The sequence below is a fragment of the Rhagoletis zephyria genome, unplaced genomic scaffold (assembly GCF_001687245.7).
Source record: "Rhagoletis zephyria isolate East Lansing unplaced genomic scaffold, Rhagoletis_zephyria_1.1 Rzeph_scaffold_00009, whole genome shotgun sequence".
Lineage (NCBI taxonomy): Eukaryota > Metazoa > Arthropoda > Insecta > Diptera > Tephritidae > Rhagoletis > Rhagoletis zephyria.
The window spans coordinates 52,843-71,958 of record NW_016157093.1 but is presented as its reverse complement, the minus strand read 5'-3'; the positions used below and the strand labels follow the sequence as shown (position 1 = coordinate 71,958).

The 19,116-nt window shown below is 33.3% G+C and overlaps 1 protein-coding gene across 2 annotated transcripts in view; it reads right to left on the bottom strand.

Moving 5' to 3' along the window:
- Positions 1–10,748: 10,748 nt before the first annotated feature.
- Positions 10,749–19,116, bottom strand: part of LOC108358094 (uncharacterized) — a 50,526-nt gene continuing 42,158 nt past the window's right edge. For both annotated transcript variants that reach the window (XM_017609243.1, XM_017609252.1), the window contains exons 7-10: positions 16,241–16,355; positions 15,811–16,160; positions 15,439–15,713; positions 10,749–11,716 (exon numbers count right to left, since the gene is read on the bottom strand). In XM_017609243.1, the coding sequence (XP_017464732.1) occupies positions 11,656–11,716; positions 15,439–15,713; positions 15,811–16,160; positions 16,241–16,355 (801 nt within the window). In that variant the 3' untranslated portion in view covers positions 10,749–11,655. The remainder of the gene's footprint in view (positions 11,717–15,438; positions 15,714–15,810; positions 16,161–16,240; positions 16,356–19,116) is intronic.

Genomic DNA, 19,116 nt, shown 5'->3' with positions numbered 1-19,116 from the left:
CAACTCATATGTACATATGTATGTATGTATGTATGAATGTATATACATATGTTTACAAAAATACGTAGGTAAAGTAGCGACATACATACATACATGCATATGATGTACCCATAGGAATGCTCTTTATTTTTGCTTCAATATTTAAAAGACACAAGCACATATTCATGCGAACATGAACATGTACATACTATGTACAAAAATGAATAAGATAATCAAACAATCAATTGATTTGTGATGCTTACTTTTTTCTTTATTAACCGCGGGTAGCCGCTGGAAATGATAAGCGGCCAATTCTTTGACATCGTCAACAAAGAATAAGCAGAAGCACCCAGAAGACGGTGAAGGACACGAAAATAAAGCATTGCATTTTAGATAGCGTAGTGTAGCGGATGCCGCCAAGCTTCTAAAACCCCGCAAAGTAGTTACTGTTTAACTAAGTTTTATGATATTTTATCTTTTTGTTTTTATTCAAAGCATGTAAAAATATCACCAGCAGAAATTTCGAGATAAAAAAAAAATAATCTTGAGCAAATCTCAATCTAGAGCTAGCCACACATGACAAACATGCGTACGAGCATGCTCGCCAATATAAATACATACGATCTTCAAAAGTGACACAACTCAAAACTTGGCATTTTTGAAATTATGCACTAAAAATATACACAGAGCTTTTATTTACCTTTCAGCAAAAGCTGGAGCAAGTTGTTTTATAACTTGTTGAAAAATCCTAAGGTAAAGTCATCCTTGCTCATATGATGATAGCATGTGCTAAGAAATAGTTGTTCGCATTTTCTGACGAAAGTGTAATTTTGAGTTGTGTCACCTTTGAAGATCGTGTGGGATATATTCGCTGTCATTTGCCCCAGACGGTGAGCGGCTTAGATGCAGTGTTGCCAACAAACAGTCGAAGAAAATTCGATCTAGCCGGCAGCCGATGTTTTAACTGTTTACAAAAAAAAAAAGTGGGCGGTTTTTGGCAGATTTTGCTATTTTCTTAAAATTTAAATATATGTAGAAGTTTATATTTTTACAAATTTAGCGACCCAGAATCTGTTAGAAACTACTAGACTTATCTCGGAGAAAATTTTCATGTCTGACTGTGTTAACAAATAAAAATGTATTTATTTATTTATTTATTTTTTTAGTCTACAGGGATAATTTATTCTAACAGACCATTGCATTAATTATAATTTAAACCAAATGTACGCTAAGATTACATCAATTATCATCAAAATTTAAAAACAGAATGCAATTGGTTTATTAAACCGTAGTAGGTAAGATACGGGCGGGAGGGGGTTGGGCTAACATACAAAAAAATTCCTCAAAAGTTTAATGTAGTTGATTGATTAATCCTTATTGATAAATACATATGTGTAACTAAATGGATGCATTTTAAAAGACAATCTTAACTAATAGCAAAACATAAATTTAGTTTAGTAAGTAGAGTGGAGTACCGAACTTTAATTTTATTGATTTGTTTTCATACAAATATAAGAATATTGACAGGAAATATGATGGCTATTTTCTTACTACAAAAATATGTAGGACAGGCGTGAAAAAATTAATAAATCTGAAGTATGTACATAAATATATCGTCACCCTTATGCTAGAAGCATGAATGTGCAAATTTACCAATTTTAAGTTACTGGGTCGACTTGATTAACTTTTGAATGTCCTATCTTATACCAAAACCCAGAATACCATGCGTACACGGAAACCACATATTTCACAAAGTCAATTACTTGAATGCTAAGTTAAGCCTCCTAACAAACATCAAACTTGATTTCCCAAAATTTTAATTTTCGCACATTCATGTTTCTAGCATGCGGGGAACGATATGCACTTGCCGATTTGATTTACAAAAATAAATAATATAAAAAAAAACTTTTTAATATACAACGCTTTTATAAATGGACTAAAAAGTAGAAAATAATATTTCTCAGTCCCATAGAATTTGTTTTGATAACTTTTGATTTTGAAATTTTAGCAAAAGTCATTATAAACAATCTATGAAATTGAAAATGAAAAACGTGGGGCGCATGCAATACAAAGCATTCGATTTAATTGACAATAGTCAAACTACATAACGTAGACCTAAAATTTCTACAGCGAAAGTAGAACTTTGAAATCGATTTTAAGCGGTCGTTATTCATATACCCACATACATACATTCATATATTACTTTTCATATCAATTCAAGTGTAATACATGCGCCCCACGCTTTTCATTTTCAATTTCATAGATTGTTTATAATGACTTTTGCTAAAATTTCAAAATCAAAAGTTATCAAAACAAATTCTATGGGACTGAGAAATATTATTTTCTACTTTTTAGTCCATTTATAAAAGCGTTGTATATTAAAAAGTTTTTTTTATATTATTTATTTTCTACTTTTTAGTCCTGTCTGAATAAAATTTTGCAATAGATATTAAAATAATTCAACGATATTAATAGAAAGGTGCACACACATGCATTTACATATGTATGTACATACAAACGAGCACCAATTAATTTTATTTAAAGAAATGGCGTGTCGTCTATTTCCGGTGTAGCAAACGTAGTACATAGGGCGACATCTAGATGTCATCTACCTCACCCTATTCACTATGCTTTTTTATAGGAGCTTTTCAAAGCTTTGCTTTATGGTGTCGGACACACAACATTGAATGTGTCTGGAACACAACATTGAAAGTTTCTGGAACACAACATTGCAAGTTGATAAAAGCGTTGTAAAAAATTCTAGAGCTTCTGAGAAAAAAGATTGAAATTTAAGGGAAAGTTTGTTGCGCTTTTTTGCGGAATTGGTCGGTGAGGCCAAACGACTTAGTTAGGGCGATCTGTGGAGTAGCATACATACATACATAATCGAGTTATATATAAANTAAAAAAGCAGACTTCTCGGTTGCTCAGCAAATCGGCTAATCGTTTCTACAATTATTTCACAATGATTCTCGAAAACAAATGTATGCTTTAGATGCAAAAACCTAAAGGTAAATTTTATAAGAAATTAAACTGACAATTTATTAAAACTAGTAGTAACCCCCGAAACTCGGGTGAATGTAGTAAAGAAATACTTACTGAAATTAAGAAATTAAATTTAAGTATATAATAAAACGTGATATTCGTAAATATACTTCAGTATTTAGTTAGTATTTAGTTGAAGATTTATTTAAAGAAATTCGTGAAAGACAACAATTAATCTTGTACTTCTTAAGGCTTGATAACCCAGAAAATTTACGGCGTTTATTGTGAAAGGCATTTAGTATCATACTTTTAAACTAAAGACTTCTTAACTCCTTCAGTATAATTTCAACCACTGATTCTAAGCATTTTAAAATATGTATACCGGCACATCAACAAATTTGTAAAGCTTTGAGCTTTGCCGTCATTCAGGGTCCTTTATAATGGTCAGTTATATCCTAGGTGTTTAAAACAGAAAGTGATACCAACTTTTTTTATTTTACACTGTGCCACAAAAACAAAAAAAAAAATTCAGAACACACGAAAGAATCGATATACTCACGAAACTATCCCTTTTTAGTTTTTCACTCTGACGTCAGGATTTTTTTTAAAGGACTTTGAAATTTTAAAGATATGATTAATTCAAAAAATTACTTAAAAAATTAGTGCAATGTAGAGTAACAGTATGGGAACCAAATGAAAGAGAAAATTCCGTTGAATTAAAAAAAAATAAAGTTTTTTGGTTTACGAATTGGTATTGAAAATACGTCTAATGAAGTACAAGTTTCAAATGGCTAAAAAATCTCGTTAATTTCTGAGATTTTTTTTGATGACGGATTTTTGCACTTTTTCCATATAAGCATGAATTTCTTAGCAACAAAATTTCAAAAAATCCACGCCATTTTTTGTAAATTACACTTGTTATATAAAAACAAACCGCAAAAGTAGTCTTCAAAAAACAATTATCAACTGTTGCACTTTATTAGACTAAAATTGTATGGGCTAGAAAACTGCATACCCAAAAATGTTGTAAAGATTCTGATTAAAAAGTTGAAAATTTGTTGAATTTCCAAAATTTTGTATAAATCTTTAAATTTTTCCGAAATATTTTGGTGGACGTCTTAAAATATAATAGATTTTATAATTCCAATGCAGTGATGCAGTCTAATGTATATATACCATTAGTAAAAAAAATTGGTGCACGACATCTTGAAATGCCACAGCAAAAAACTTTGTATTCATAATTTTTATAGAAATTTCAGGTATGTAATTTTGTAGCTTATTAAGATACAAGTTTCAATAGGCTAAGAATTCGCATTGATTTTTGGTTATATCGTCGTTATTATTTTCTTCCATACAAAACAAATTGTCGAACATAGTAACTTTTTTATGGAAGAAAATGCGTGACGCCATCAGCAAACAAAAAATTAAAAATCAACGGTTTTTGTAGACACTTCTAACAAAAGTATGTCACTTTTTTTAATTCTAATTTTTGTACAAAGTAAGAAATTTGGATTTACATGGTTTTACAAGGGGGTTTAATCACCTTTACAACGATATAAATTTTTTAAAAATCAGTTCATAATTGTTTGAAATATAAGGAATTTAGTTTTTCGAAGACCTGAACTTTGACCCCTTATAGCACCTTATTAGCATAATCGGGATTTACTCGAGCGTCATTTTGACCTATTGGATTTTGAAGGTTATATGATGAGCACGTCAGATATTCACAATGGATGTTAAATGGGCCCGAATGAACCTCCCATTCAATAATTAGACGATTCAGATACGACGCAAGCTCGTGGCGTCTTCTTGAAGATGCAAAAAAATCGCCATTTGGATTTACTCGAGCGCGTCAGATTTTCATACAAAAAGTTCATCTCGATGCCCTTGTCGTCCTGTTCCATAATCTGACGATTATCTGGAGGGGTTTTCTTAATCTGACGGTTTATAAAAATAATTCCGTTTCTGAGATCCACAGTCAACCAATATATGTATATTGTAAACACTTATTATTTTATCCGTGCAACTATTACACTGTGCGACACCAAAAAATACCTGGGAAGTTATATATATTTCCTGGTAGGTCATTTCGAATAGAACAAGAATCGAAATACGAAAATTTGCCAAACACCAAAATCTTGATTTACCGTTAAAAACCGGGGTTTCGTAATTTTGCGCACTTATAAACCTGTAACTGAGTTCATTATAAACCGAGTTTTGGTTTATTGCCGGGTTTAAAAAGAACAAAATTGGGCCTTTCGAACGATATACATGCGAAAAATAACCTCAAAAGATCTGTGTTTATTTACCCACCAATCACCTTGTGCTTACTTTTTCCAACTTTGGTGAGCTTTTTACTCACTATTTTATGAGAAAACTATACAAGGCCTCAATTGATTTTAAAACTAAATTTAACAACGAGTAAAACAAGTGTTTATTTCAAAAATCAGATGAAACTTTACTGAGTTATTAAAGTTTTTATGAAAACAAAATTTTTACAAAAATATTATTTTTGGCTATACAACTCAAAAATGTTTGCTTGACCGTTTTTTTTTTTACTTTGACGTTTTTGATGATTGCAAGGTATGGCCATACCGAGAGCCGGATCAAATAGTCAGAAAAAACGTTTTAAACGTCCCATTGACCAAAGCTCAAAATGTTGTCCTACCACCACTGCATTTAATCCTAGGATATATGAAACTATATGGGTTTTCTCACAGTCTTGCAAAGCCCTTGCACTGTGTACAGATTGCACGGTTTGCAAAGCTGTCCCATAGGAAAACCGATTTTTTTCGTGCAATCCATCTCTTAGTTGTAAAAAAATTGTATGCAAATAGCAACGCTTTTTGTTATCATTAAGTGATGTTCCCAAAATTAAGTGAAGCCAAAATAAAAGGAGGGATTAATTTTTTATTCGCTCATCGAATACTTTTTTATTGGTTTTATCTCTTTTTTTGAATCTCAGGTTTCTTCATTGGTCCTCAAATTCGTAAAATTATGAGCGAAGTGAGCTTTTTGAACAAGCTAAACTCAGTAAAAAAACGTACATGGAAAAGCGACGACTACGTCACGATTGTGAACATATTTGTGAAAGCTTACGGTGGAATGGGTTTTAACATGTCGATATAAATTCATTTCCTTCATTTGCATTTGGACTTCTTCCCACATAATTTGGGCAAGTTCAATGATGAACAAGGCGAACACTTTCTCAGAGAAATAGCTACAATTAAAAAACGTTTCGGAGGAAAAAAATAAAATCACAATAATAATAAGGGCAACAATCGCGCCAAGTTTGGGGGAAATTGATGGAGCGATTACCGAGATATACAGATGTAATCATAAGTGGGCGTGGTTACACCCATTTCCCAAGAATTTATAATATTATTATTTTTCGTCTCAAATTCCTTATAAATATCAATTTTGAGTTACTAAGCTTCACTATTTACCAAAATATCGCAGTTTTCTTGTTTCTGAAAACTACCGTTATATGGGAGGCAGACGTGGTTATTGTCCGAATTTGCCCATTTTCAATACCATCCGTCCTACGCTGAAAAAAGTACACATACCAAGTTTCGTTAAGATATCTCAATTTTTACTCGAGTAGTCACCGCTTAATCGATTTCTTTTTTCATTCTGATCATTTATGTATACATTTGTCTATATCTATCTCGATTCGCTTTGGCTGTTACAAACAACCGCTATTTAAACAAAGTTATAATTTCATAATTCGATTCTGGTTTTACTCGAAAAGGCCTACCAGGAAATATACATAGCTTCTCAGGTATTTCTATTTTATGTTTTTTCTTGTAGCACTTTGTTATAATACAGTAAGTCCGGTAAGACTTGGTCGTCACCTTCTACTAAATTTTTCTCATCTGTAACAAGAAGCAATTTACAATATTTTTTTTTACATATTAAGTGAAAAGTGTGTTATTATAGGATAGTGCAACAAGTTTTTTGACAAGAATTTGATCAACAAAACACACAAAAACCATTTCCAGTCATCGTGAATAACAAGAACCGCATTAAGAAAAAACCAATTTGACTTAACCTTATACCTGTGTCCTTACCGCGTACTCTCTGAAACCGCATTCAAAAGTATACACAATTTTTTGTTTAACTTCGATATTTCAATCAATAATTCAAATTTATTTTAATAATAATTTAAATTTAAAAGGGGCAGTATAAAGAAAATCAGCCTATTTCCATTTCGCGTCGAATGAGTGATGTGTTTATACCTGTTTTCTTACCGATTTGAGAAATAAAAAACCGATTTGAAATCAAATTCGAGTCAATACACATTTGAAATTCAGAGCGTATCGAAATTTATATAGTGCATCCGCTTTGAATCACAGCGAACTGGGTCATGTGTCGGTATAAACAAGGTAACAAGTATTAGTTAGTGAAATTTCAAAGGATATATTTCATGTAACACCAAGAGTGCTTTGATCGCCCACGATTGCGTGATACTATACTAAGATACTATATAAAGAGCGAGCAAGAAGGGAGCGGTGCTTAACATTTCTTATGTCTTGTGATTTTAGCTAAGAAATTAGCAAAATTCACATACATAATTTAAACAAGTAAGAAAGTCTAAGTTCGGGCGGGGCCGAACATTAAATACCCGGCGCAAGTATTACATATATGCCTTTTCACCTTTCCGAAAGCTACCGCTCATGGTAAGCCGGTGTGTATCAATTTTGAGTAAATTAGCGTCCTTAAATTTCGAAATATTGAAGTTTCAAGCATTTCTGAAATTTGCCGTTATATGAAAAGTGGTCGTAATTTGAATTTGATTCCAATAATTTTCGACGTTTTGCTTCTATGTGGCAAGCACAATAATCATACCGAGTTTGGTACAAATTCGTAGAACGGTTACCGAGATACATATATGTGATCATAAGTGGGCGGTGCCACACCCATTTTCCAAAATTTTATCATAAACGTATTTCTTGGTAAAGAATTGTTGCAAGCATAAATTTTGAGTAAATTAGCTTTAATATTTTTTGATCTATCGAAGATTTCGTATTTCTCCAAATTACCAATATATGGTAGGTAGGCGTGGTTAGTGTCCGATTTTAAAAATTTTCGGCCATTTGGTATGCTGTAGCAAGACTAACAACTGTGCCAAGTTTGGAAGAAATTGGTTCAGCGGTTACCAAGATATACACATGTATCCATAAGTGGGCGTGGCTACGCCCATTTTCCAAAAATGTATAATATTCTTATTTTTCGTCTAAAAATTATTGTAAATATCAATTTTGAGTGAATAATCTTCAGTAGTTACTAAAATATCGCAGTTTTCGTATTTCTGAAAATTACCGTTATATGGGAGGTAGGCGTGGTTATTGTCCGATTTTGCCCATTTTCAATACCATCCGTCCTACGCCCGAAAGAAGTGCACATACCCAGTTTCGTTAAGATATCTCAATTTTTACTCGAGTTATCGTGTGCACAGACGGACGGACGGACGGACGGACGGACAGACAGTCACCGCTTAATCGATTTCTCTTTTCATTCTGATAATTTATGTATACATTTGTCTATCTCTATCTCGATTCCTTTTGCCTGTTACAAACAACCGTTATGTGAACAAAGTTATAATACCCTTGTGCACAAGTGCGCTCGGGTATAAAAAGGTGTACACTAACCTTTGGCACTGACTGCACATACATATGTATGAACAGTGAACATTATATACATCTTTTTTTAAAGGCTCTGTCTAGAAGATATGTTGTTTAAAACATGCAAGTGTATAATCACATTATTTTAATAAATAGAACACAAGAAAAACCTTTTTTTTTTGCCACTCCGAATTTAGTGTTGGAACTCACCCGCAATGCAAAATTACATCGTCAGATTTAATCTTCTTGAATTGGTGAACCCCAAGCCAGAACTCCTCCTATGCCTGAAGCTCTGGTTCTCAATCCAGTTAATGCAATAGCAGCTTCTTCCTAGACATTGAAAACATGCACTTTGTTAGGTCCACCACCTGTTGCGCTTGCTTCTGCCTTCGGCCGCGCTTAGTTATTATAACCCTTACTAAGTAGAATTCTCCTTTCTGTGTTGCGGGGAAGAGGGGGTTCCGCATGTCAAAGGTATACAACATTTCTTGTGCATATCACTCCGGCTATGCCGTCCACAGTATTTTAGCGCAGAACCCATGTCGAAATTTGCAAAAAAGTGCATAGTGCAAACCGAGTTTATTAACAAGCTAGTGGTAGGAAATTTGAAACATTTATCTTAAATAAAATGTGAATCCTTTTATTACACGGGTATTTTAAAGTTTTTGGATTCGGGCTGTGCGTTTGGACACAACAACCGAAAATCGTTGTACAAATAACTAAACCGGAAACAAGTTTCTCGATAAGGGACAACAAATATTCTTTTTTGCTCGTTTATATAAAGCAGTGGATAAAAATATACGTATATGCGAAAGGCAAATTTATCTGTTTAAATGAACACCACCAAGATTTCTTGCAAACACACATCGATTTACATCTTTTATTTCGCCTCCGACACAGAATTGTTTTCGTACAAAATTACGCAAACAAGCAAACTCGTTCGTTTTTAGGCATGCCATTGTTACGAATTTCGAAAGTTCGAAAATACGATTCGGATTGCAGCATTCTATTTCTACGATTCGTAGCAAAATGCGAATACGAAAGAGTTGCAGAACAGGGGTGTAAGTGAGCTGGACCGATTTGAATATACCTCCGAAAATGGAGTTTTTTATGAACAAAAATAGTTTCTTAAAGATTTTTTTGAAAAAAAATCCCCTCAAATGACAAAACGGTGTAAGCTTAAAAAATTTGCATAAAAACATTTAAAAAAAAATTTGAACGGAATAGTAATGGTAAGATTTTTGATGCTGTGTTTTAACTTTTTTCAAACATTGGTATAAGAAAAACTTGAATAACTTAACCTAAACTCTTCCGATTTAGACTAAAGAGGTGTCATTGGAAAGGTATTTTCTCACCCTTTTTATTTCTTTGCTAATAAACTCATTCACAGGATGAAAGAGAAAGGTAGGATGAACGAATGTCATTCAAAGTTAAATTAAGATGTGTTGGTGTTTGAAAAAAAAAATAAAAATTTGGGCACGAATTACTTTTTGGACAGAAATAAAAACAGTGTGAAAATACCTTTCTACTGAGATCCCATAAGTCTAAATCAAAATAGTTTTGGCCTAGTTATTTAAGTTTTTCTTAAATCAATCTTTGAAAAAAGTAAAAAAAAACCGCATCAAAAATCTCATTCTTACGATTCCGTTGAAAAGATTTTCAAATATTTTTGCAGATTTCTTAAGCTTAATCTGCTTGTCATCTGAGGGGACTTTTTCAAAAAGTTCTTTAAGAAACTATTTTTATTCATGAAAAACTCCATTTTTGGAGGTATTTTCAAATCGGTCCAGCTCACTTAAATCTAAATTTTTTTCGAAATATTTTGGTGGACGTCTTAAATTATAATAAATTTTGTAATTCTGTCGGAAATCGCAACTCTTTTGGTGATGCAGTCTAATGTACATATGTATGTATATGTATATATACTAACATTTTAAAAATTGATACATATTTTGTTCTAGAGAGCTACTAGTAGTCGGTACGGCTATGCAATTTTTACACTATTTCTACATACTTAACTCGATTTCGGAGTATGTGACTCTTGCAGGAAATGTGCAATATGTATTTGGTCCAAGAAAGGCCATTTATAGCAAAATATAACAGCAGATAATCATTAAGTAAACCTTCATTTTCAAACTGCAATTCAAAAACGGCTGTTTCGAAGTTTTTTATATTTTTTATTTATTCCTTTATTTGTTTATTATTGTTTTCTTTAATTGTATTGTGAAGTTAAGTGAACTAGGTATGTATGTTTGTATGTTTATATAACAGTTATGCGGTTTCTAGTACAGATGCTTGTAAGTGTTTTTTTTTTCATCGCCATGCTCATTAATTTTTGAATTTCAGTTTGTTTTAACTGTTTGTCTTAGTATTTGAGAAATCCCTTTAAGTTTCAGTAACAAGAAGTTATTAAAGATATGTATGTAGCTTATGTTTTTTGTGTTAAGTTAAATACATAACAGTTATAATTATTGTTTTACAATTGTGAGTATGTTTGAAGATGTGGAGAAGTGAAAAAAAAAATTGTATTTAAAGTTAAGTAGGTGATACTTTCTTTTACCGTATGCGGCTGTGGGTCTGTTAAATATGTAGTAGGAATGTATGCATGTACATATGTGTGTATCTAAGAAATTCTTTGTGTTATTTTATTGTTAATTTTTTCATTGTAAATTCATATATCAACTCTGAAGCCCTAACTCTTTTGTTTTCGAAATGTTATATTTTAAATACAATATAATATAATACAATACCATTTTGAAAGTGTTTGCTTTTATTTTTTATGTATGTATGTATGTGTGTACGCAACTATAGATATATAATTAAATTCCGTAAGTTTTTCCGCCATTTTTTAGTTTTTATTTTCAGCAAACGCTGCCAACAGCGAAATAGTAAGCCTGATCCCGTACCCAGTCCGAACTTACCATTTTTTACCATATTTTACTATAAATCGATCCCGTACTCGTTGTGATCTTATTGTTGTTATTTGACAGTTTTACTAGATTTAGTCCGAAAAGTACGAGATCAAGCCTAGTAATTTATGCATGTGAGTATTTGTGTAGTTCTGGCTCTAGTTGTGATTGAATGGATTTTGGTTTTTATACCGCTGTGCAAGATGCTCGTTGGCGCCACTGTAAGGGGAAAAATGAATATTTTTAGTAGTATACAAATTTTAACATAAATTTTTGGTCATGTAAAAACAGAATATAATTTTTTGATTATTTATAAACTGAATATGCATATGTAAATTTTAAGTAATTCAAAAACTGTACATAAATTGATGGTCTTAAAAAAGTGGACCCAACATTTTAAAGACTCAATAAGTGAACATAAAGTTTTTGGTTTTATGAAAATGGAAGAATAATTTTTGATCCTATGAAGAAAACATATGTATGTACAGAGGTTCTTGTGAACTGGGCATAAACTTTTTGTCGTGCAAAAATATACATTTTTCATTTTTTGTAAATTAAATATATTTTGTTTAAAAATACCACGCCTGGTCACAGTGAGGGGCGGGGGCTTAGGTTTTTATCACATAGTCAAAAGCTACGTTCGATAAAAAAAATTAGCCAAAACCAGCCAATTATCAAAATCCAGAGCGTAAGCGAAATTTCACTCCCGAAGAGAAGAAAAAGCAAAAAAGTAAACGAAAACAGGAACAAGAAGACACACCAGCTGACTTTGTTTTCGTTTTATTTGTAAACAAGCTTAAATTCATGTTGCCTCCATTGAAGAAATAAAATTATAGTTTAAAAAACTAAAACCTCGCTATTATAATTTCCATTCGTACCGTTATCAGGTATGTAACTTGAGAATAAAAATCGCTGCATCATTTAGGCGCAACAATATTACATAGTTACATCCCGAGCTAATAAAAGGGAGGTAAAAAAAGGAATGTGAACGTTCAATGCTCGCCAGGAACATTTCTGGAAGTAAAAACGACTTAGCACTATCATAAAGTCACATAGCAGGCAGTTAAAAAGCATATAAATACCAAAACTCGAAAAATTCAATTTTGTTTGTTTACAAAAATTGCAACCATATTTTTCAGTTCAATTTTCAGATCATATTTTTTCGTGATGGATAATTTTTGCTGGCTCTTGGGATATACTTACGGTGACCATCCGTCCTTTATTTTAAAGGGCAGTCCTTTATTTTAACCCCCTGTCCTTTATAATTTTTGTCAAAGTAAAGGACGCCATTTGTCCTTTATTTCTTAAACTGTCCTTTAAATGAGCTTTGGATTTTGCAGAGGTCAATTTTTAAACAGAGAATATGACAAAATAAAAATGTCCCTTATAAAATATAATGAAAACCTTCGCTAGTTTCTTTCGCACCCCACTTAAGGGTTTTATTTAATCGGTAATCTTTGTACAATCTATAAATCACGAATCATTGCTAATACTGATGGGGAAATTTATATAATTAAAAAAGAAAATATTAATATTTAGTCATTTTCATAAAAAAATTTATATACTTTGAGTAAAATTCATTGTTCACAAAAGCACGCTGAGTTTCCAGTTCCACTGAAAAAGAACAATAAACCCCCGCTGGCTTCGTCGTGAACTATGAATAATGATAAAGGCATTTTGGCAGCAAAGGATGGCGAAGTCCTTTATGAGGATTTGGTTTCATTTTTCGGAATCGGTTAAAATCCGGTGACAGTGTCTTTCGAGAAGTGGAACTTGTGCAATTAAATAATATAATTAACTGGTAAATATTTGATCTAAATATACTTGAGGTACTTGTATCATACAAGTTGATGTACGTTTTTCCAAATCATTTTGAAAATATGTCCTTTATTTTACGTTGGTTAATATGGTCACCGTAGATATACTACGTGTGATCACCGAGGGTGAGGGGGGGGTTAAAATTTGCAAAAAGTGGGTCACGTAGTATGGGTACGTTCCCTTAACTGAACATAAATTTTTAGTAAATAAAAAATGAACATACATTTTGAAAACTGAAAAGCTGAACATCTATAGACTGAAAATAAATACATATATATCAGGGTTGTTGCGAATATTCGCATTCGCAACCGCGGAGCTTCAGCATTAATTTTGACATTCGCATTCGCTGTCGCATTCGCAATAATCAATGCGGATCTTTTCCGAATGCGAATATTGGAGGGACCGAAAATAACAGATATTTTTTAAGAGTTAAACTTGGCCAAATATTGCAAAATATTTAAATAAAATGTGTTAGTTAATTACCATAGAACAAAATTTGGGTCAGGTATATGAACTTCTTTAGTATTAAATTATAAAAAAAATATAAGTAGAGGTGGTAACCTTCGTTCGTTATTTCTGTTTAAAAGCTATTTCAGTCCTCTTTCATATGATACCAAATTTGTTTAATTTAGATAAGTGTTTTGTGTTTGCTTATTATACGGAAAGGACTTTTATTTCGGAATAAAAAATATTTGGCCAAGCTTAAATCGTAAAAAATAACGTGTTATTTTCGGTCCCTGGAATATTGTGCAAGTACACTGATAAAACATGGAAGAAAGGATTAAAAATGACTTACAAAAACTAAAATCGAAAAACGCTGATGACGTCACAGGTTCTGCAAATTCAGAGAGAACCAAAGGAATGAGAATGAAGAATGCTTTGGAAAACAGCGGTGTTTAAACAACGATCTTGCCATGATGCTAGATTGTGAATATGAAAGTCAGGAGTATACATCCGACATTTACAGCCCCGACGCAATTGTCAAAAAGTAATTATTGCCCCGCAAAAAAATAAAATAAATAAATATAACTGAAAGTGCTCTCAACTGGTGCAGCGTCAATCGAAAAGAATTTACCATTTTGTCAAGTTTAAAGTTTTTCAAGTTTGTCGCCTTGAGCGAGTAGTCATTTAGAGGCGCAGCTTTGATTCGCGACCCTTTAAGAAACAGGCTGTAACCCGAAAAGGCAACAACATTACCTACTTTTTAATAAAAAGTTTTTATTAAATACAATGTTCCAATTTTTAAATTCATGTACTAAAAAAACACATTATAAAAAACTACTACCCTTTCCATGTTTTATTTACCTAAATCACCTAATTTACTCACCTAAATTATTTCTTAAAAACACTTGACATACCTTTTAAACATCCGCATCCGCATTCGCATCCGCGGATGTCTAAAATTCCTCATTCGCAACATCCCTAATATATATGTATGGTTTTATACATAGAAAGTGTACATACATTTTTGGAATCCTTAAAACTGGGCATATGTTTTTGGTACTTTAAAAACGGAGCCTAAACTTTTGGTCTTATAAAAACTGAACACAAATGTTTGGATATTTTTTTTGGACGGTACTTGAGTGACGTACAAATTAATGTTTAGTTATTAAATGATAAAAAAAAATTATGTAAAGTTTCTAAATACCTACAACGTATATTAAATTTTTAAATGACCAAAAATGTGTCCAATTTTTAATTAGCTAAAAATGCGTCTCCAGTTTATGCCCAGTTTTTGTTAACCAAAAATGTCCGATTATAAAATGAAAGTGTGAAATGAAAAAATATGTCCATAATTAAATTACCAACAATTTATGTCCGACTAAAAAAAAAATTGTTTGTAAAAAAATGTATTTTCACTTGTTAAATTGTCATAAATTGATGTAAAATTTTTAAATTGTCCAAAATTTATGCCCAGTTTTTAAATAGCCAAACATGTGTATCCGGTTTGTGGGGCATAACAAAATGTTTTCCAGTTTTTAAAGTACCATAAATTTATGAAGATTTTTTAGTTAAATAACAGCATTTCCGATATTTAAGATTATCAAAAATTGTAGTATTCTATTTCTACTTTCAAGCAACTTCCAACATAAAAGCTGCCTTCCTCCTCATCGTTTCCTTACATGTATCTCGTAAGCTCTTCAATATCCGCCAGCATTGAATCCTGCGACACATGCAGATCATCCCTTTCCATCAAATTATGCACTAATGACTCATTCAACTCTTCAATATGTGTATGCAGACTATTGACCAACACTTGCAGCTGTGCTATATTCATATCGGTAAGCATTTGCCGTGAGACTCGACGTTTATCGGCGGTCATTTGTACGCCCACTTTGCGCAGTGAAACCCGTATGATATCGGTAATTGGTGATACACGTCGGTTTTGGCGCTCAATCTATTGAAAAGCACGTGTGTGAATATTTTGAAGATATATATGTATAAGTAGATATATATGTAAGTACATATGTATATATGTGCTCAAATTGTCTTACCTCCATCTGCATGTGTGCCATTTCTTTAGCTTGCGCCAAGGCCATACGCGCTTCAATTTGCAATTTGGCTTGCTTGGTAAAGAAATCACATTCCATGTCCTCGATGCTGATTGCCGACAGCGTCTTTTGTAAATTCTGTTGTTTGCCCGCAGCTATGGTTCCATGTGACGAAATTGAGGCACGTCCGCTGCCAGCATATGGGTAGGTGGGTTTATCTGCGAGAGAAATGCTAACCGCACTCGCATTATCCACATTATATTTGGTTTTGGAAAGCTTCGGACAGGTTTCGGAGTCTGAGCTGTGGCTCTCGGTGTCAGAAGAGGGCTCATTTAGGCGGCCTAGTTGTGCACCTAAATATGTACGTATGTATGTGAAAATAAGATTGGTTTATGAACAAGAAATATTCAAAAGTAGCTGAGCGCGTTTTTACTTGCTAGTCTTGACTGTATGCCCGTCTTCCAAGCATTCCGTTCTTTCGACTCCTGACTGACTTCTTCCGAGCCCATAGCCAAACGGCGGCGGATTTCTTCGCGATCACTGCGACGCTGAAAAATTAATAAGAAAGAATTATTATTTTGGAATCACTTTGCTGAATTTTTCATGTCTTTGAATGGGAGTATGTGGATAAAATTAAAAACGTATTTGGCCAAATTCGGAACGCTGTGGAGTAAGCCTTTCCACCAGAAAGCATAGCTTGTAAGAAGGAGGAAAAACTCTCAAAATTAATAGCACCCTTTCGAGGAGGCTCAGAGAGACGTGCCTAAATTCCAACTATTACTGGAAGAATCTTACAAGTTAAGCTTGTAAAGTAGCTCGCCACATCTGGCTGACGCTAGCAAATGGAAGGACCATAAGCCTATTTTTCTTCTAGAATGCAATCAGCGGAATAGGATCTTTAGCGAGCTATTACTGTTCTAGGGACTGTCTAGCCTTGTCTAAACTAATACGATGTTTCCATGGCCCTTAATACGCTCTCTCATTCGTAATTCAATTTCCAATTACCATACGAATTGTAAACAAATAGCTACCGTCTCTAATTTTAATCGGAAATTTATCGAACTCAAATCAAAGAAGGGGGCGAAATGAAGGAAAAAACCATGAACTATCGAATCGAATTAAGAACGTGCCGTGTAAACGGCATAATTCACCAAAGTAATTGAGAAGCGAACAACGTAATTGGCAGTGCCCGTTGGAACTTAGTTTAAGACTATGTGAATACTTTTCGGACAATATGTCGAAAGCTTAAGTTTAAGGAGTATTTGCTATTCACAACGCCACATAAATTGGTCATATCTCTAGGCACGCGGACAGAATGGGCGACTTGGAGCATCAACATCCAGGATCAACATCCAGGATAGTTGCAATAGTTCTCTCGAAAGCCCCGAAACCCGAACAAAAGCACGACGTAGAGACTAGCAAAAGGAATTCAAAAATATGTAATAAGACAGGTAATCCCTATGAACTTACGAAAAGTGCTGAGTGCTAAAAGTTTCGCAGACAGCTGATATTCACATTGATGTTAACTCCAAAGAGTTCCTCTTAAGTGTTGATGAAATACAAACCAGTATTAATCTGGCGAGCGCCGGCCAGCTGATAAATAAATGCTGAGATGATTCCACTGCATCATCATCTAAATAGCTGCGGCAATAGTGACTTGTAAGGATATTAAGTTACATCGCATGGGCAACCAAAGGATAATACTCCGTCAGGACACATGTCAGAATCAAGAGTTGGGGTTTAGTCTAGTGAAGACGTTTCGTCCGGTTGATCACCGGCTAGAAGGACTTTACGTCTTTACATGAGAGGCTTTCGCCCAGCGCTCGCTGAGCCGACTGTAAGCCCATCTGTGTAAGTTGGTTGTACTGCTACCCAAGTTGACACTTACAGGTCTGTTCTGCACGTTACCAAAGATTTTGTAACCGAAAAATTGTATTACCAAAAAATGTTACCAGTTCTTGTCACCGCGATTCAAGGTACGTTGGTAATGCAGTTAAAATATTCAGCTATGAAGAATTGTGGAAATTCTGGCATTGCATATTTCACGGGGCAATACTTTGTTACCAGCTTATGAGAGGCAAAGGGTGAGAAAATTGTGTGTTAGTTTTTTTAAATTTCACACTCTTGCAAGGCAAAAAAGGCACATTCTCTGCCCTGTGAAGCTTTGTCAGGGGATATGGTTGCCCTTAAAATCAGATGGTTGTTCAAAACGACAATATTATGAAACGCGTGAGCTAGACAAGGACAAGAAGGCCAAAACATGCCCTTTTACAGGGCTGAGTGTAACATCTAAACCATTTTGCACCGGAGAAGGACAACATTTTTTTGAAGAATCGAAATCACCATTAGATACTCTTTTTAGCGAATTCTTAGTCTTTCAAAGTTTTTTCGTAGTTTAAAAATTTAACTTAAGCCATGAGGAATTAATTATAGATGAAGTCCTTAAATAGTGGTACTTTTCCATATTTGAAAAAATATGTAATTTTGTTCAAACGAAGCAACTGAGAGGATCTTTAGTAAAAAGTTTGCTTCCTGGCGCAAAGAGAGGCTTCTAATTAAAATTTTTTAATGTGAACTTCATATTAAAAGTAATTTGAAAATGAAATGTAAAGAATTTATTGACTATTTAAACCCTGAAGATGGAAATGATCTCATTATTGCTATTCAAAAATGTCATACATATAAAATTATTTATTGGCTTCTGTGTACAAGGATGTGCACACTCATGTTTAAATGAATAACACCTTTATATTTTATGAACTATATTTTACTTATATACCAAAATATTGTTAAAAACAAGTACTCTGGTGGTTTAAAGTATTAAATATCTGTTACTTACATTCAAAATTTTGCTTTGAATAAAAATGTACTGAAAAGTACTGATTTTTTTTAGGCATGAAAAAGTCTAACGTATTGATTTCGCGCATAAAAAATCTGGCAACCCTATTTTCAAATGAGCAATATATGTATCAAGGAAGGGAATGTAAAAAGCAATGCGATAGTATGCCTCGGCGATAGCAGTCGTCACGGTACCTTGATTTATGTACCTAGGTTGGTGCATACTTCTTGAAATGAAAGTTTGTTTCTGCATCTTGCCGTCGTCGGCTAAGCTCCATTGCTTCTGCAAGATCTTCATCAGGTATTTGTAATTGCCGGCTATCAAAGCAACAACAATTTATAAAGAAGCAAATGCTTGGCTGTTGTCGCTGTGCTAACAGTTTTTCAAACCCTGATAATTTCTATAGATATTCGCACGATACAACAAATTTTTACGGTATTTTCCCCGTGACATATAAAAAGTTGTTGGCA